Consider the following 16,934-nt stretch of genomic DNA (forward strand, 5'->3'; position numbering starts at 1 on the left):
TTTCCAGAAAAGTTGTCATGTAGCATTCGGGCAAGGGCTATTCAGGACAATCAGCAAATCCTCAGCAGTCCTGCAAATCTCCTTGGATTCTAGCCAAATATATAAAGTACCCTGTTTTTATTATTTCGCTATGCGCCTGCCCCCACAGGGTTTACTAGTCAGTGCCCTGCATCCAATAATACTCAGATTAAATATAAACAGTAATTGTAAAAATGTTTAGTGCAAGTTGGTCACTCAAAATATTCTTCCAGCACATACATACATAATGGCAAATACATAAACAGGCCTTTTTAAAGATTTTTAAAAAGTCTTAAGCGTGTTACATGTTTTCATCATCTGATTCATCCTCTTCTTTCAGAGATTCCTGTTGAAGGAAAGGAAAAAACAGGTTTCACTGTACATTTTGCATAAAGACAAAACATACAAATCCATGCATAGGGATCCAGCTCTCTACAGTGTGTGAAATCGAGCAGGTGATAGTTTCTGTGGTCTACAGCTATCTATATAGGTTCAAATTCTCAAACAGCCCAAATGTCACTTTCCCGTTTGTGTTTAATTGGTATTCTAATGTAGGATTTCTAACTAGAGCAGGCTATCTTTTGCAAACAAAACTCTTCTTAGGATTCAATCCAGACAAGACGGAGGTCCTGTTGGTGGGCGGCTCGGACCTCGGGATGGGGGACTTGGGCCTTGTCCCAAATGGGGTTGCACTCTCTCTGAGGGACAGGGCTCGCAGCTTGGGAGTGCTCCTCGACCCTGAGCTGTCTCTAGAAGCTCAGGTGACGGCGGTGGTGAGGAGCACCTTCCTTCAGCTTCGGCTGATCCATCAGCTGCGTCCCTTCCTGGAAAACGACTGCCTGGCGACAGTGACACACGCGCTGGTAACTTCCCGATTAGATTTCTGTAATGCACTGTACGTGGGGCTACCCTTGAAAACGGGCTGGATACTTCAGTTGGTGCAGAATAGAGCTGCCAGGCTGCTGACGGGGACTGGGCATTATGTTCACATGACTCCAGTTCTCAGCTCCACTGGCTCCCGATTGAAGTCCGGGCCCGATTCAAGGTGTTGGTTATGACCTATAAAGCCCTAAACGGCTTGGGACCTGGATACTTAAAGGAACGCTTGCGCCCATATATGCCCTCCTGCCCCTTGAGGTCAGCAGCAGATGCCCTTCTCCGGGAACCATCTGTGAATGACATCAGGAGGGTGAGTACCCGGAGGAGGGCTTTCTCGGCAGTGGCGCCCCATTTATGGAATGTGCTCCCCAGAGAGGTCCGCCTGGTGCCGTCGTTATTTGTTTTTCTGCGCCAGGCTAAGACCTTTTTATTTAAAACTTATTTTAATTCTTAATTTATTTATTTAACTAGGTTTTTTTTTTAATTTTTAGCCGAGAATGCACTGAGGTTTTACTGAGGTTTTATGGTATTGGGGTTTTAATGTATGGTTAACTTTTTTTTGATGTTGTGAGCCACCCCGAGGCTTATTGCGATGGGGCAGCATAGAAATGTTATAAATAAATTAAGAAAATACCATGTTTTCTTATAGGAAATGGGATAACGCACTAATCCAACTAAAATTACACATTACATTAGGTTGGGCTAATACAAATATCCTAAAGAAAATTTTAAGTGTGTCTAGGCAGTTCAGAGAAAAATAAAATGTGGAGGTATACTAGTTATGAAAAACCATTTCTGTCTGAAGTTGCAGTGGTTACCTTAGCGTATTTCTCTGCCTCTTCTTTAATGTCTTTTGGGACGATTTCATGTTTTCCTTTAGTAACTGTGAATTAAAGAAAATATTTAAGAACTTGTGACTGTCTCAGAATTATAAAATCATTGCAATGAAACTGTTCTTTGAAATAAAATGTTTACAATATGCAACTGCAGGCTGAAGTTGACTTTAAGTTTTGGAGCAAGTATTTTAAATATTACGGACTCTGGAATGCACTCCCCAGAGAGGTTCACCTGGTGCCAACTTTATATTCTTTACAGTGCCAGGTAAAAACCTTTTTATTTGCCCAACATTTTAAGCTTTAAATAATTTTAATCTGGTTTTATTATATTCTCAGTCATATTTTGTTACTGTATTTTTATTGTTTATGCATTTATTGTTTATATTGTAAACCGCCCTGGAACAATTGGATTGTGTAGGACGGGATAAATATATTCCAAATAAATGAATGAATGAATGTGCTGCTTCATATTTAAGAAAATATACCACAACCAGTTAATGTAACTATTTCCATGGAAGAGTGAATGTTAATTTTTAAAATGTGATACATTACTTTCTCCAACCCAGCTGAGTTCAAGTTCAAAAGCTTTGTCTTTTACTTCATCATGGACTATGTAGATTCTAGAAAGAAGAAACAAAGGGGAAATGTGGTCATTCAATTATTTGTTAACAACTAAAATTGGGTCCATGTATTTATACATTTGTGAAAGTAGGGCATGAATATCTAGTTTTAACTTAAAAGAATCATCAGAAATAGTATATGTTTATTGGGATGCAGGTACATGTTTTCACATAACCTGAAAGGCAGCAGAGATGGGGAACAAGTTGCCTCAAACCAAATAAGGTATGATCTGTGTCTAAATAGCAACTCCAGCTTAGCTGAACTGCTAGATCCCCTGCCCCAGTCACCCAAATCGGAGCGAATGGGCATTTCTGAAAGTCACCTGTGAGCACAATGCTATGCATGCTTGTTCAGACAGAAAACAGTCCTACAGCTCCCAGTATTCCCCAGCCAGTTTTTTCTGTTTAAACACACATCCCACATAACTTTTTTCGTTCATCATGCAACTGAAGTTAAATCCAAACTACAGACAACTTGGGTGCAGGGGGCAAACAACAAAAACAGCTTACATTTTTGCAACTTCTTTAACAACGTCCCGGCAAGTCATCTCTTTCATCTGTGGATATGTTGAGGTGGTTAACAATGTTATCATGTGCTAAATGTAGTATTATCAGAAACAGTGCTGTGAGGCCCTCAAAAGCAAAACAATGTAACATGTCTCTAGAGCATGTTTCCAGACAGAACTAGCACCAGAACCATCCGCAACCTGCGTGAAAAAATTTACATGTTGCACCCGTGTTGTTTACTGCAGTCATTTCAAATAAATGGAGTTCAAGTGGCTTCATGAAGACTGACAGAGTTCAGTAAGCCAGTGTGAAAACCCACTTTGTTCAGAGTGACTTGACCATGTTTGGATGTTCGTACTGAACTATGTGTCTGCATTATGAGGCCAAGCCTCCAACAACTCTCAGATTTGCACATCCCTAAGAGGGAGACAAGAAGTTTTGACTTCCGTTTTAGCAGTGTATCAAGGAAGAATTCCCTGGATGTAAATTCAGAAAAAGCATCCACAGACCTATCCTGTCATCCAATTATTGTGGTTAAATTGAGAGAATGGAGAATACTGCTACAGCGGTTCTTTTTTTATCCATTTTATTGGATTCTATAGCAGTTTCCAACCTTTCCATAGCTGGGGACCGGCAAAAACAGGAAAACCACCTTGGGGACAGCTGAGGCAGAAACAAAAAGTACCATACACATAATACAATATTCAGTGCATTAGTCTCCAGGCACAATACCAAAAAAATAAATTACCCAAAACAACTGGAAACCGAACAAAAAATGCCAACAAAGGAACACGATACCGAAATTGGCATAGCATGGCTCCCAGTTGGCTCCCACTGAGCCATCTCTCCCTGGCCCGCCAGCGGCACTGCTGCACCCCCCACGAACATGATGCCAACTGAAGAGGAGGCGGTGGAGCACAGCCAGACGTGGCGCCGGTCCACAACAAGGGGGATGCAGCCCCCTCCCCCCCAACTGGCTGGAAATCTCCCGCGGACCAGTGCTGGTCTGTGAACTGGTGGTGGAAAACCCCTGCTCTAGATGATAGCATCCAAGAGCATGAATTTGTTTATTGTAGGAGAAAAGTTACTGCCCAGCACTGGTACAGACGCAATAGTTTTCCCTATAAATGAATGCTGTAAAAATGTGTGGTAAGTCACCAATGTGAAGTTAATTTATCATCATGGCTTAATTTACAATAGTTTAATTCCCATCCTTTAGTTGTATAGTTTATAGTAAGTAAGTTAAATCATTGATATATCTGAATTTGTTCTACTAAGATAACAGGATATTTGACATTTTCTAGGAAGAAGCGGATCAAGGTATAAACTCCTAAATTAGTGCATGATTCTAATAGGCATTTTAATACAATTTCATGTTAATAAAATACATCAATTTCAATGTAATTAGCTCTTTCAAACAAAATTTGCAGAATATAGTAGATGTGTGCGCCTTCAAGTAAATAGTCTACAATTTTAAAAAATCCCCATCCAGGCAACCTGAGTTCTGCACCAAGCAAAGCTAAACCACTCTTTCTCAATTAAGGGTGCCATCCTCTGGCATCATGCAGGAGGCTCCAGGATTCTTTGAAGGCTAGCCGCTTTGCCCTTGCAGCTGGTGCAGAAAGAAGCTGGGTGCCCCTCCCTCCACACCACCACAACTGGGCATCGGGGGGGGGGGCAAAATGGGACAGGCTGGGAACAGGGAGAGGTGGAGGCTGGGGCTGCAGACTTACCCCAAACATCCCCGCCTCCTTCCTTCCACCTCCCAGCTCCAAACGTAGAAGGCCAAAACTGGCCATCTAAAGGCGGCCCCCAGTGAGGTGCAGCAGAGATTACGAGTGCACCTCACACCAGGCACAGGAGCTATGCAGGTCATGAGTTCAGATGTTTATGTGCATCTGCCATGGGGGCGATGAGACTGCACCGTAAGTGTGGAATAACTCAAATGTGCTGTGTTTCATCCCAGTCAGTGTAACAGGAAATCGCGGTTTCCCGCCAAAACAGTCCACTGCAGGAAGCCCTGTACACATGTGCTTTCCCACAACTCAGCCCCTTGATTTGATCATTCTTTGCTTTAATAAGGGACAGGTGGAATAAACCACAGTCTCCCGCATTCAAAGATAAACAAGACATTGCTGTTTATTAAAAAATGGAAGCTTCTTATCACTATGTGCAAGGGTGGAAAAGAAGTTGGGTGAACATGAACTGAAGGCAGAAACTCCTTGACAGGGAACCACTGCTTCCCAGTATGGCTGAGCTAGGCCACTGTGCTTTTCCTAAGGACCGTAACAGAGAATTACGCAGGGCACTGGAACTCCAAGTCTAGCTACTGGAAATGTTACTTTGTCATCCACCCTCAGGCCTCCAAGACTTCTCTGGGCACTGCCTGAACTTGCACAAACATCTCCTCAACCTCCCTGGCCTAGCAAGTGTTTTTTTTTTTTTTTTTTTTTCAGTACAATTTTGAGAAAGCTGCACTCTGGGCCTACCACATTATCTCTCCTATGGAAACACAGCCCTTGTTACACACAAGCATGATGAACTTGCAAGGATAGTAGTGCTTGGACAGCCAGCGTGACTGGGGCAGAAGTGAGCAGCGTTCCAGGCAGCTGGAACTGAAGAGCCTTATCACTGCCACAGCCCTGCAAAAACAGGTGCTTTGCTGGCATTCTGACAATACCATTTATTTAATGTGTAGACAGCTAGAAGCCCTTCTGCCATTTTCAGCTCTAGCAGTCATAATCCCTGATATGGGACTCGTAGTCCAAAACATATGAAGGGTAGCGGGTGGCCTATGCCTGTTTAGAGGATAGATCACAAAGAGGGGTATGGCAGTACAGACCTACCTGGAGCTTTTCGATCTCTGTCTTTGCAGCTTGCCTTGCCTTGCCAATGGCACATCCCCAATAACCCTGTAAAAGAAATGGTAAACAACTGAAACCCACACCACCACAGCATCTGTAACTAAGCAGTAGGCAATGGGTAGCCTTCCAGATGTTTTGGCTTGTAACTCCCATTATCCCTCATCGCTGGCTGTGCTGGCGAGTGCTGCTGGGAGTTGCACCCAACACATCCAGAGGGCCACGAGCTGCCCTGTCCTGCTGTAACAAATGCAAATGTCTTAGAAAGCATTAATCACAACCGTACATAATGCAGCCTCAAAACAACAACGCAATCATTAAATCATACCGTTGGAAGAGGCCACTGGGTCCAGCTCCCTGCTCAATGCAGGACTTGGGGCCGACTCTGCTTAGCTTTAGTCATTTTCAGTTTGGACTTTTCAAATCAAGGTTTGTATCTGGTCGATCCCAAATACAGAACTTGTCCAACTTCTAAGATCTATACCCGTCAGTGGAATGCATCACAAACAAGCTGCATTCTCTCAGGTGCTTCCCTTGTCTCATCCCTGACTTCCCAATGGCCCTTGGTGAGACTTTGCCTAGAAAACCTTACAGATTAGATATACTTTCCATCTGCTAAAAGGCAGCACTGGGAGGGGTGAGGCAGCATTTCAAATTGGCCTAGACTGTTATTTTCTAAAAAAATAAGTGATTGGAACATACAGATTTTAACATTTTTCTTTAGCTGAGCCATCATGGAATGTGCTCCCTGGAGAGGTGCGCCTGGCACCGAGTTTATATTCTTTTCGGCACCAGGTTAAAACCTTTTTATTTAATTGCTATTTTAAAAATTAATATTTTATCATTAACCATCACCTTTTTGTTTTTTATATAATTTTATGGAATTGTTATTGTTTTATTGATTTTAACTGTACGTTTGTAAGTTGTCCCAAGATGCTGAGGCATGTGGTGATGGCATATAAAAGTTTTAAATAAATAAATCATGGAAGTAGATGGAAAGCAATACAGCTGCACCTATCATTCGAAATGGGGGAGGGGAAAATATAATGCAGCAAGAAGCACTTTTCAACCAACCAACATAGTGGAAAAAATGTTTTATTCTGCATAACAGTGAAGAGAGAAGAACAGAATCTACAGATTTCCCTTACACCTCACTAGCACAAGACCCTCTGTGAGGCCTATGCAACCAGCCCTGGCATAGCCTGTACATTAAAGTGACTGTATTAAACATTGGGAGCAACAGGTGGCCCTCCTTCCTTGGTACTTAGACGTAGTGGCCACCCAGCAGCCAATGGGTTACGGATCTTTGTTCAATGAGATGGGCCCTGCCATTTTATGGTTTCCAGTTGTGCCAGCCTCTTGCAGCCCTGTGAGAAGTACCTCCTCTTTTGCTTACAACACAGCCACATGTCTCCTTCCCTTTTGCAGCCTAATCCCAGCTTTTCATGGCCAGATTGTCCAGCACAGACATTGGCAGTTCGCCATCAGGATAACTGAGCCTTCATTTCAGGGTGCTTCCCTTGGTAACACCCAGAATTTTTAGCTGTGATAAAACTACCTATAGTTCAACTTCCATCATTTTGTATCTTTAGATCCCCCACTAAATCCCTTTGAATGCCCTGAGAAATTAGAATGCCTATATATTAAACAGATGGTCTACAGTGTGTGGGAGCTTTTCTGATTAGTCTTTACACAGCTAGTTACTTGCTTCTTTCATTAGTTTCTATGTAAACAGAAGTTGTTCATCAGTAGAAAATGGTTAGAATACTTACATATGAAACTCCTGAGGGGTCAATCATGTATAGCTGGGCACCATCATCATCATCGTAGGAGCCCAACATGAAGCTGGAAAGACAAATCTCATTGGAGGGAAGCTGCCAGCCAGAGTGCAACACAACACAATCCTTATGTGCCATAAAAAATGTCTGAATTATTTTGAATGGTTCACTGAAATCAATGGCCACAAGTCACAGCCCACAATGCATCTTGACCATGAAGGTCCTCTTTCAGATTTATTAACATCCATCTTCTACGTAGCAACACGTTGTGGCACTAGTACACAACTTATGCCCCCCCCCCGATATTTTTGCCTACGACCCCAATCCGCCCACACCATCGGTTATGCTTCTGAGGGCTGATCGGAGTTGTAGCCTTCCAAATGTTTTGGCCTGCACTTTGACTCCTTCTGTACTGCAGTATTCATTTAACCAATAGGGAACGCTGGTCACCTATATCATCCTGCCGTATGGTAAATAAGCTCTGCCATTTGCAGATCAGAAAGCACTTTGCAGAATGAGATGAGCAACCTGACGAATGATGGCTTATTTTATTTCTATACTGCTCCACAGCCAAAGCTCTTTCCACACTAGTTAAAAATGCTAGTTGTTCTCCTAGCCAGCAGAAAATGCCATCTCATTTTTTTAAACGTGTATTTCCAAAGTAACTGAAGGCCACGTTTACTGACAAAGAGCCCATGAGCCAGTCATGGCACCTAAAGGCACATTTTGCTGGACCATGGATGCTTCTCAGCTGTTCACCTGCCCTGCCTTGTCGTAAATTGTGGATATACTGAGCTGTCTTTAGTAATACTGCAGAGGAAGATTTGAGTATCATTCTGCAGAATCCAGAGTGAGCTTCTCTTTGAAACTGAAGCCAACTATTCTTGAAGAAAGCACCCTGTCAAAACTTGTCTAGCAGTGTATTTTGCTCTCCACAGGAAGTAGTTTGACTATTACTTTTCACACCCCACCCATCTGAGGCTTTTGCCTTCCAGTCCATTTATGTGCTCTTCTAGCTTCTCTGAAGTTACGGGATTTGTTCTATCTATTTATCCAAGTTCAAACAACACAAATGCTTCCTAGCTCTGAAAATTCTTTCACTTTAAAACTTCCAACAACCCAGCACAGGATCTTTTGGAATGTTATTATTTTGGTCATGCAATTAGTGTTTGGGACAAACACTTAAAAAACCACTTTTATACTTTCTCTGACTTTTTGGGGCACAATTCTATGCACATTTAGAGAAAGAACTACAACTCCCAACATTCCCCAGTCAGCATGAGACTGTGCCATCAGATGTTACTGCAAGCCCTGAAACCTTACTGGCAGAGAGGATTATGAACTGAAATACAGTGAAAAGGCCATACCTGCAACCAAAAGGTCGGACAGCACTGTATAGTGTGTAGGCATGTACATACATAGCCACTCTGTCTGCAAGATGCTGTGGGGGAGAACAGAAGAGTTTTAGAGCACTGGGCAATTAAAAGATGATGCAAACAAGATGCATAGGGCCATCCCACCAGCCCTGCTAAAATACCTCCCCTATGAAGGCCTGTCCTACCTGCACCATCATCACCAGTAGCATTCCAACAAGCTGTACAGAGGACTATGGGAGTGTAAACAGGGCCACCAGCTGTGCTGAAAGACACATTTTTCCTTCTTCCCTTCCTGTCCCTTTTGCCATGTATTTGTATACGTGAAAGAAAGATCAGAAGCCTATGACCATCAACTGTCTAGTTTTACTGATTGCATGTAAGCCCTACCAGGAGCATTTTCTGCCAAGCAGCAGGATAAAAATATTTAAATAGGGAGTTTTTTGGTCAAAGGTAAGCTCTGGAAGAGTTCAGGAAGTTCTTTCACATGTTAACTTACAGTGAAGTGAAAGTTTCCAAATGTCATCTCCTCAGTTCCTCAGGAGCTTGAAGATTAAACCGTCCATACATTTCACAATGTGTACAAGCAGCAGTAAGAAACAACACAACTTACTTTTAGTGGAATATTATAACCATAGTTGGATCTAAAGTTAGAAGCTTCTTCCCTTGCAATGTCAGCCAAAGATCGAGCATCAGCTAGGAGACCTGCTACTGCCTGAAATAAAGATCGCCATCTCAGAATACAATCAAACCAGGAATTTGAAACTCAGCACATGAATCTCCAGGTCTTATTCTGGCATTACCCTTTACATCTGATATGTGATCATCAGGCGCATGTTTCCAGAACTGGTCAGACTAGCATTTCCACCCCCACAAGTTGAGGCCTCAAATTCTTTACAGTTACAACCTGAAAGTTACAAGTTGCTTATCCAAGAGTCTGTTTAACAATGGGATAATCACCACATAAGCCTAGCTATGTGCGAAACAGTGAAAAGTGTAAAACAGTAAAGCACCACTCACCATTCCAACATGTCGATCAACATTAAAGAGGCGTTTATTGGATCCTTCTTCGTAGAGTTTGGACAGAACTAGTTTTTCTACTCCGAAGACTACACCATCTTTACACCGTATCCCAATTGCTGTACTGAAGAGAAGTCACAATGCAAAGTTCAAAGCATAGGATGTTTCTGAAGCACGAGATAAAAGTTTTAAAGCCAATGGAAAGTGAATCTAAAAGAATGAGTCTCTGCCAGTGACCAGCACCCACCCCTGTTCAAAGGACTGCATAGACAATAAACCGTATTCAACTTAAAGGCCAAGGAGTTGGCTTTGAAACTAAAAAAAAAATAAGGTTGTGGTATTTTAATATGCCTTTTGTAGTAATGACAGCATAGAAGAAATACTGTTTTACTTTAATTCTTGAACTGTAGATCCACTTTTACAGAATACTAGTTTCTACCAAAAAACAATCCCACCCCCCAGAAATCTGCCTCTTACAGAGTAGGGAAGAAAAATAATTCCTTAAATATTATTATTACATTGCATTCATATACTATCTTTTTCCCTCTTGTGAGAACCCAAGGTGGCTTAACATAGCTGTTTTATCCTTTCAGCCACCCTGTGAGGTAGGTTTGGCTGACCATGAGTGGCTGGTCCACAGTCACCCAGGGAGCTCCCTGGCAGAGTGGGGTAAGGAGCTGGGTCTCCCCAGTCCCAGTGCAGTACTCTTTACCACTATGGCACAATGGCGGCATCACAACGATCCCGCACAGCCTCAAATTCAGAAGCCCTACGTGCTTTGCATTTTTATTTGAGGCTGCATCAACCTCTCTCTCATCGGGGGTGGGGGGGGCACACTAGGGAACTGCTCTCATGTTCCAGGGCACTCTTGTCCTCAACAGGTTTGAGAGCACAGGATTACAGAAAATGTAACTATAATTCTACTGAGCATGGAAAAACTGGAAAGAAATACAAGCAATGCATCCTTTGCTTGGGATAAGTACATGAATGTTTGCAGGCATTATTTATAGACTTATAACTTCAGCTATTTCAAATTCACACTTCATTTTGAGTACAGTACTGGAGCAAGATAAATGGCTTTCACCCTCAGATAAGGGGAAGAAACCCACATATCTACATTGGCATAGGGTACCAGCTTGCAAACTATATAGAACTTTGCTACATCTTAAAAAATATTTCCTCCTGCCATGAAAATATAGCACAAATGAAACTGTTGCCTTGGTATAAATCTATTCCCTAAGGAATAATATAAAAAAGAGGCTTGGGTAGTGTTGCCATTCAACAGCTAAGAAGTGAATATTTAGGTACTTATTATTAAGTTATTATTATGAGCCAAGGTAATAACTTCCATATAGTCTGGAGTGCTTAGAATCAGACCTGCTTAGAATCTGAATGGGTGACTTGAGTATATAATTCTACTATTATAGTTGTAAACTGCCCAGAGAGCTGTGGCTACAGGCAGTACAGAAATGTTAATAATGTCAAGTCCAACAATATACGCCCTCAAGCCTCTTAAGATCTGTGGGAGAGGCCCTGCTCCGAGAACCTTCCCTGGAGGAGGCGAAGAGGATGTCTACTTGGAGTAAGAACTCCTCTGCAGTGGCACCCAGATTGTGCAATGTGCTCCCTGGAGAGGTTTGCCTGACGCTGAGCTTATTTATTTTATTTAAAACATTTTTATGCCGCCCCCATCGCAACAAAGCCTCGGGGCGGCTCACAACAAGAACAAAATATAACAAATTGTACAATAAAAATATTAAAACCCAGTGCATCTCGGCTTAAAAGATTTAAACCAATAACCAATTAAAATAAGTTTTAAATAAAAAGGTCTTAGCCTGGCGCCGAAAAACAAATAACGACAGTGCCAGGCGGACCTCTCTGGGGAGCGCATTCCATAGATGGGGCGCCACCGCAGAGAAAGCCCTCCTCCAAGTATTATAGCTTATATTCTTTTCGGTGCCAGGTCAAAACCTTTTTATTCAATCATTATTTTAGAAATTAGTATTTTAATGTTTCATCAGCCGGTTTTAATTTTTATTGGTTATATGTTATTTATACGTGTATGTATTGTTTTATTGTATTTTAATTTTAAGGATTGAAAGCCGTCCTGCCATGAATAAGGGACGGCATATAGAAGTTTTAAATAAATAAATAATATCCAAGCAACTTTGAAGGTCAATCAGCTTTCAATACCAATGTGTGACTTTTGTTCAGTATTTGAATAAATAATTTTAGAGCAATGGATTGCAATTTTATGTAAGCCAACCTGCAAGTAAGAAAGATCAGGCTTCATAATTGGAAGCAAGTTCCACCGAAATCAGTTTGATTTACTTTAGCTATAATACAAAGGTCAAATCTTATTCCTATTGAAATGAGGAGCCAAAACTCACATGTGCGTTTTGAGTGAAGACTGCTCATTGGGACTTCTAAGTAAACATGCATATCAGGCTGTAAAGCTAAAATCTTTCAAATGGATAGTAATTGGATTTAATTCCAAGTAAATAAGTTGCATCAGTAACTTCACACTCTTGCGTTTTATCTCACAAGAGTCCAGATGCAACTGGGAGGATCCATATTTCACTGAAAGAAACCAGTCCTCTTCACAAAGAACCACCATTGTTCATGCTATGGCATTTTTGGTTAAAATCATCAGATTGCAGTTAACAGGTTTCAGCCTAGAAATATGGAAAGCTACTGCCAGTAGCTTGATGGAACAGTGTTTCATGTCTTCTATACAGTAGACTGATACATTTTGCCATGCTTACTCTCTCCAGAAGATGTTCTTTTCTGTAAAACTATTTTCTGCTTCAGGTAATCGTTGTTTAAGGACACTAAATAAAAACAGATTTACCTGCTATTCTCAACTGCTTTCATAGCATATTCAACTTGAAATACTCTGCCGTCAGGGGAAAACGTGGAGGCCGACAGGTCATACTGAAAAGAGATAGATAAAACTTTTTCAAACAACAGCTGGAAGAAGTGGTGGAATTGGAATTCATGAGTCAATTCCAGTGTGTCTCGGCGTCTGCATACTGTGGTGGCATTTCTCACATAAGTGTTTACCCTTTACCTAGTGTACAAATGCAAACACAGGGCACCCTCCAAGGCTGCCTGTGCGTCGGCAGCACTTACTGCCGGTGCAAAGGAACATTGAAGCCATCCTGGATTAGAGGGCTGCATCCTGTTTGTGCAGTGGGTGCAGCAACACTCTTCCACTTGTGCTCTTCAGCAATCCGTGTACTGCCACTGATACTGGAGGTGTCATACAGCCATCAGGACCAACAGTGATAGCTTCACAGACCAATGGGAAAGGAGTTGAAACTCATGTGCAGAACAAGGCAGTGACTGTCCCATTCAGGAAAGGAGTGTTTCAGATCGTTTATGGGGTTCAGTTACTCTACCAAGCACGACCTTCCTGCTGTGCCAGGGGTACAATAAAATCAGCACAGGAGCAGGCTCAGTGCTGGATACGGCCCAATGGAAGGCAGTGGCTAGAACCTTTGGGGTCCATCTTACAATACCATTCGAAGCACATTTACTCAGAAGCTGTACTGAACACAGTAGTATTTGCTCCCCAGTAGGTATTACAGTTGCAGCCTTAGTAGACCACCCCAATCAAGCTGAGCACAGACCACCCTAGCCCACCAGATTGTTGACCTTCAACTCCCATCAGCCCCAGATAGCGTGGCTAATAGTCAAGGATGCTGGGAAATGGAGTCCAAAACATCTAAAGGACACTAGATTGGGAAAGTCTGGTCTCGTCTTGACCAGCAGCATAAGCTGTTTGCAGGAGCAGATGTCCATTATTTTCCAATTACCACACTTTCTTAAGAGTATATACAATGCTACCTATTAAATGAATATATTATGCAATATTTCTCTCAAATTGTGAATTCCTGTTAAACATACATTTCATTATAGTTAAATGTAAGTTTTATCTATTTTGGTACATCCTCCTTAGGACAAACTATAACTCAAGCACTTACTCTTCATATTTATTATGACCTATATGAATGGTCATAAATAAATGGTCAGCAGGATTGAAACTGATCCATTTGTTCTCATAATTCAAATTGCTGATTTAAATAAATTCCCTCAGCAACAAAGCCTGGAGCAGCACATTGGTTCGTGCAACACCAGTCAGGACTGGGGAGACCCATGCTTCACACAGTGATCCAAGAGAGAAAGGGAAAGAAGCAGAGTCTTTGAAAAACATATTTAACACTCTGGCAAGCTTTAGAGTTAGAAAGTCTTGGGCTTGTGTGCTGTCAGTTTCCCTGTGCATGGCTGAAACCAGTCAGCTTCAAAAACTACTTCAGAAGTTGGCCTGTTTTCAGCAAACCACTGTTGAAATTAACTGCAGCTTATGACAATTATGCCTGAAGATACTGTGGTTAATCTACAATGGAAGTAAAACTCCTCCTTGTGGCCACACTAGACAAGGGGAGGGAACCCTGAAGGTGGCAACACCTCATTCCATCACCAAGTACAGCCAACTGAAGTGGAGTAAAGTTAAAGTGCACTCAGTGCTTCAACTGATATTAAAAGGGTCAGGAAGAGATTAGAGGGCTACACTTTCAGCTGCAGCCCCACTAGTGACATGAAATCCAATTTCAACTTATGCTGTGAGAATCACTGAGGCAGTGACATCAGTAATCAATTCTGGCACCTCACAACAGAGTACAAAAATCAGGTAATTGCTTGGCTGTTGTGGGGTTTGTTTGTTTTGGCTTACTGGATCCTATCAATTACTTATGGAAACTAAATGGAAACTAAATCCTCCTTCTGTGGGTATGAAAACAACTATTAGCCCATGTTAGATGCCAAACAGTTGTGTTTCAAGTAAGCAATCTGCAACCCTGAGATTTTTTTTTAGAAATAAGTGTTTCTTGTTCTAACTTATTATGCTTGCAATGGACATATGTTGTGCCTTATCAGCATCCATTCTAACCAGCCCTAGAACTAATGTGGTTGTTGGTATCAGGTCTAGAAGCCACATGAGGAGAGCTGACTTAACAGCAACCCCTGCTGGTCAATCAAGAACTGGAATACCTTGCGTCTGCTTCCAACTTTTCAAAGTTGATGTTTGGGCCATTTCACACATTGCGCAACCAAACAACCCAGTTTGACACAAGGTGTTAAGCATGGTTCTGGATTTATATATATGTGCTACAAGTGTTTATTATATTTTATATTAGTGGTTAAGAGTCCTGGGCTGGGACTCAGGAGATGTGGAGAGCTCACTGGGTGACTTTGGGCCAGTCCCAGACTCCCAGCCCAACCTACCTTACAGGGTGGTTGCTGTGAGGATAAGATTGAGAGGAGGAGGAGAATTATTTAAGCTGCCTTGATTTCCTTGAAAGAAAAAAGGGTGGGATAGAAATATAACAAAGAGATTTGGCAGGTGTCAAGTCTGATCTAAAAACTAAACCAGAATGCTTAGCAGAAAGTTGAACTTTGTACATCCAAGTACATAAAGTGTACTATCATAACTGGCTTTAAGTAAGAGGTATAAACAAAAATCCCTGAGATACTGAAGTTTTCTATAAAAGTCACTATTCAGTCCTACTGATAATATAGTTAAATTCATCTAATTTTAAAGGAACTTGTATCAGCTCTTCCCATGCTATGAACCAATTGCTGATTAATTTTAAATGCTATTTCCTAACATGGAAAAGTACGTACAGGTAGCCTAAAGGAAGGCCAGGTTTCTAACGAACAGGTCAATGAAAGAGCAAAAAGTGGATCCGCATCTGTGTGGAGATACTCTGTCTCCACAGCTAGCATCTGAATGTTTTTTGAAAATAGTTTTAAATGAGTGTGATTGCAAAACAGAATGATAGCTAAAACTGCTTCAATCCAGCACTTGCTGAAATCAAATCAATTCCTATTGATTTCAATGTAGCTAGAAAACCTCAGCCTGTGACCCTAACTCTGTATACAGTGAATTAAGGGTGTCTTCATACTTTATCACAGTTGTGTTTGTCACTTGGAAGGAAATCCCACCAGGTTCAGCCTACTCAAAAAGTGTCAACACGACACCTATGCCTTTAAAGTTCAGGTTTGCATGATCTGCAGCCCAGTTAGGGCTCCCAATCACACATGCTGAATGTGGATGCATAACATGGTCTTGAGTATTTGAGTATGTCACAAATGATCTAGTATAAGTACTCAACGCTTGCAAATTGGTTTAACAGAGAATCCAAGATTCAAATTTCAGCTTTATCATATACTTAAAGCCAAGCGAGGGAACACCTATAAGTGGCGGTGCAAGGCGGTAAGGGGCCCATCTGAATATTGCAGACAAAAGGCTCTGACCGCGCTATAAGAGTATTTCGTATTATCGCTACTAGAGATAGGGAGCTGTCACTAAATGCATCGAGAGGCCAACCTGTGCAACCCGTGATTTATCGGGGCTAACACATCTGGAGGGTAGCAAGGGGGAGAAAGCTGGGGGACGGCAGGGGCACATCTGGAGGGCCAGAGGATGGTGGGGGCTGCCGTCAAAAGCGAGGGAAGGCCGGGGCGGGGGACCGGGGGCTTAAACCGAGCCCGACTGGAGGGCCGAAACAGGCAGGCAGGCAGCCGGGCGCCCACCCTGCGCAGCCTCTCCGCCCACGCCGCTCCTTCGCCGCGAGAGGCCTCCGCGCGGCGCCGCTTCCGCTTTCGCTTTGCGCGAGTGACTCAGCGGCCCGGCAGCCGCGGCGCCCCCTCCCCGAAAGCCAGCGGGTGACGTCACGCGCGCGGACCCGCGCGAGGCAGGCCGCCCCCTCCCCCACTTCCCGGCGGCTTGGCCCGCGGGACCCCCGCCGGGAGCTTCCCCGGCCAAGGGGCCGCACCCCTGCCCGCCCCTCCCGCCACCGCTTTCCCCTCAGGCTCGCGTACCCCGGTGCCGATGGAGCTCATGGCGGAGGAACAGCGACGACAGACACCGAACCCCGCTGCTCGCCGGCCTTTCTTTCTCTTCCTCCGTTTCTTCAGTCGGTCTCGCGCTTCTCAGATTCCGCCCCCACTCAACAAGGCGCGCGCCGATTGGACGCCT

General features: G+C 42.9%; 1 protein-coding gene across 1 annotated transcript; it reads right to left on the reverse strand.

Annotated features, from left to right (window-relative positions):
- Positions 1-200: 200 nt before the first annotated feature.
- On the reverse strand, positions 201-16,931 carry PSMA3 (proteasome 20S subunit alpha 3). Its single transcript, XM_044435806.1, has 11 exons — positions 16,778-16,931; positions 12,744-12,826; positions 9,893-10,016; positions 9,486-9,587; positions 8,867-8,940; positions 7,494-7,566; positions 5,707-5,772; positions 2,864-2,910; positions 2,286-2,353; positions 1,716-1,780; positions 201-364 (listed from the first exon to the last, which is right to left on the reverse strand). The coding sequence occupies exons 1-11, from the start codon at positions 16,796-16,798 to the stop codon at positions 320-322; spliced, it is 768 nt and encodes a 255-aa protein (XP_044291741.1). The 5' UTR covers positions 16,799-16,931; the 3' UTR covers positions 201-319.
- Positions 16,932-16,934: the final 3 nt, after the last annotated feature.

Source organism: Varanus komodoensis, unplaced genomic scaffold (genome assembly GCF_004798865.1).
Source record: "Varanus komodoensis strain SLA01 unplaced genomic scaffold, ASM479886v1 scaffold3, whole genome shotgun sequence".
Classification (NCBI taxonomy): Eukaryota; Metazoa; Chordata; class Lepidosauria; order Squamata; family Varanidae; genus Varanus; species Varanus komodoensis.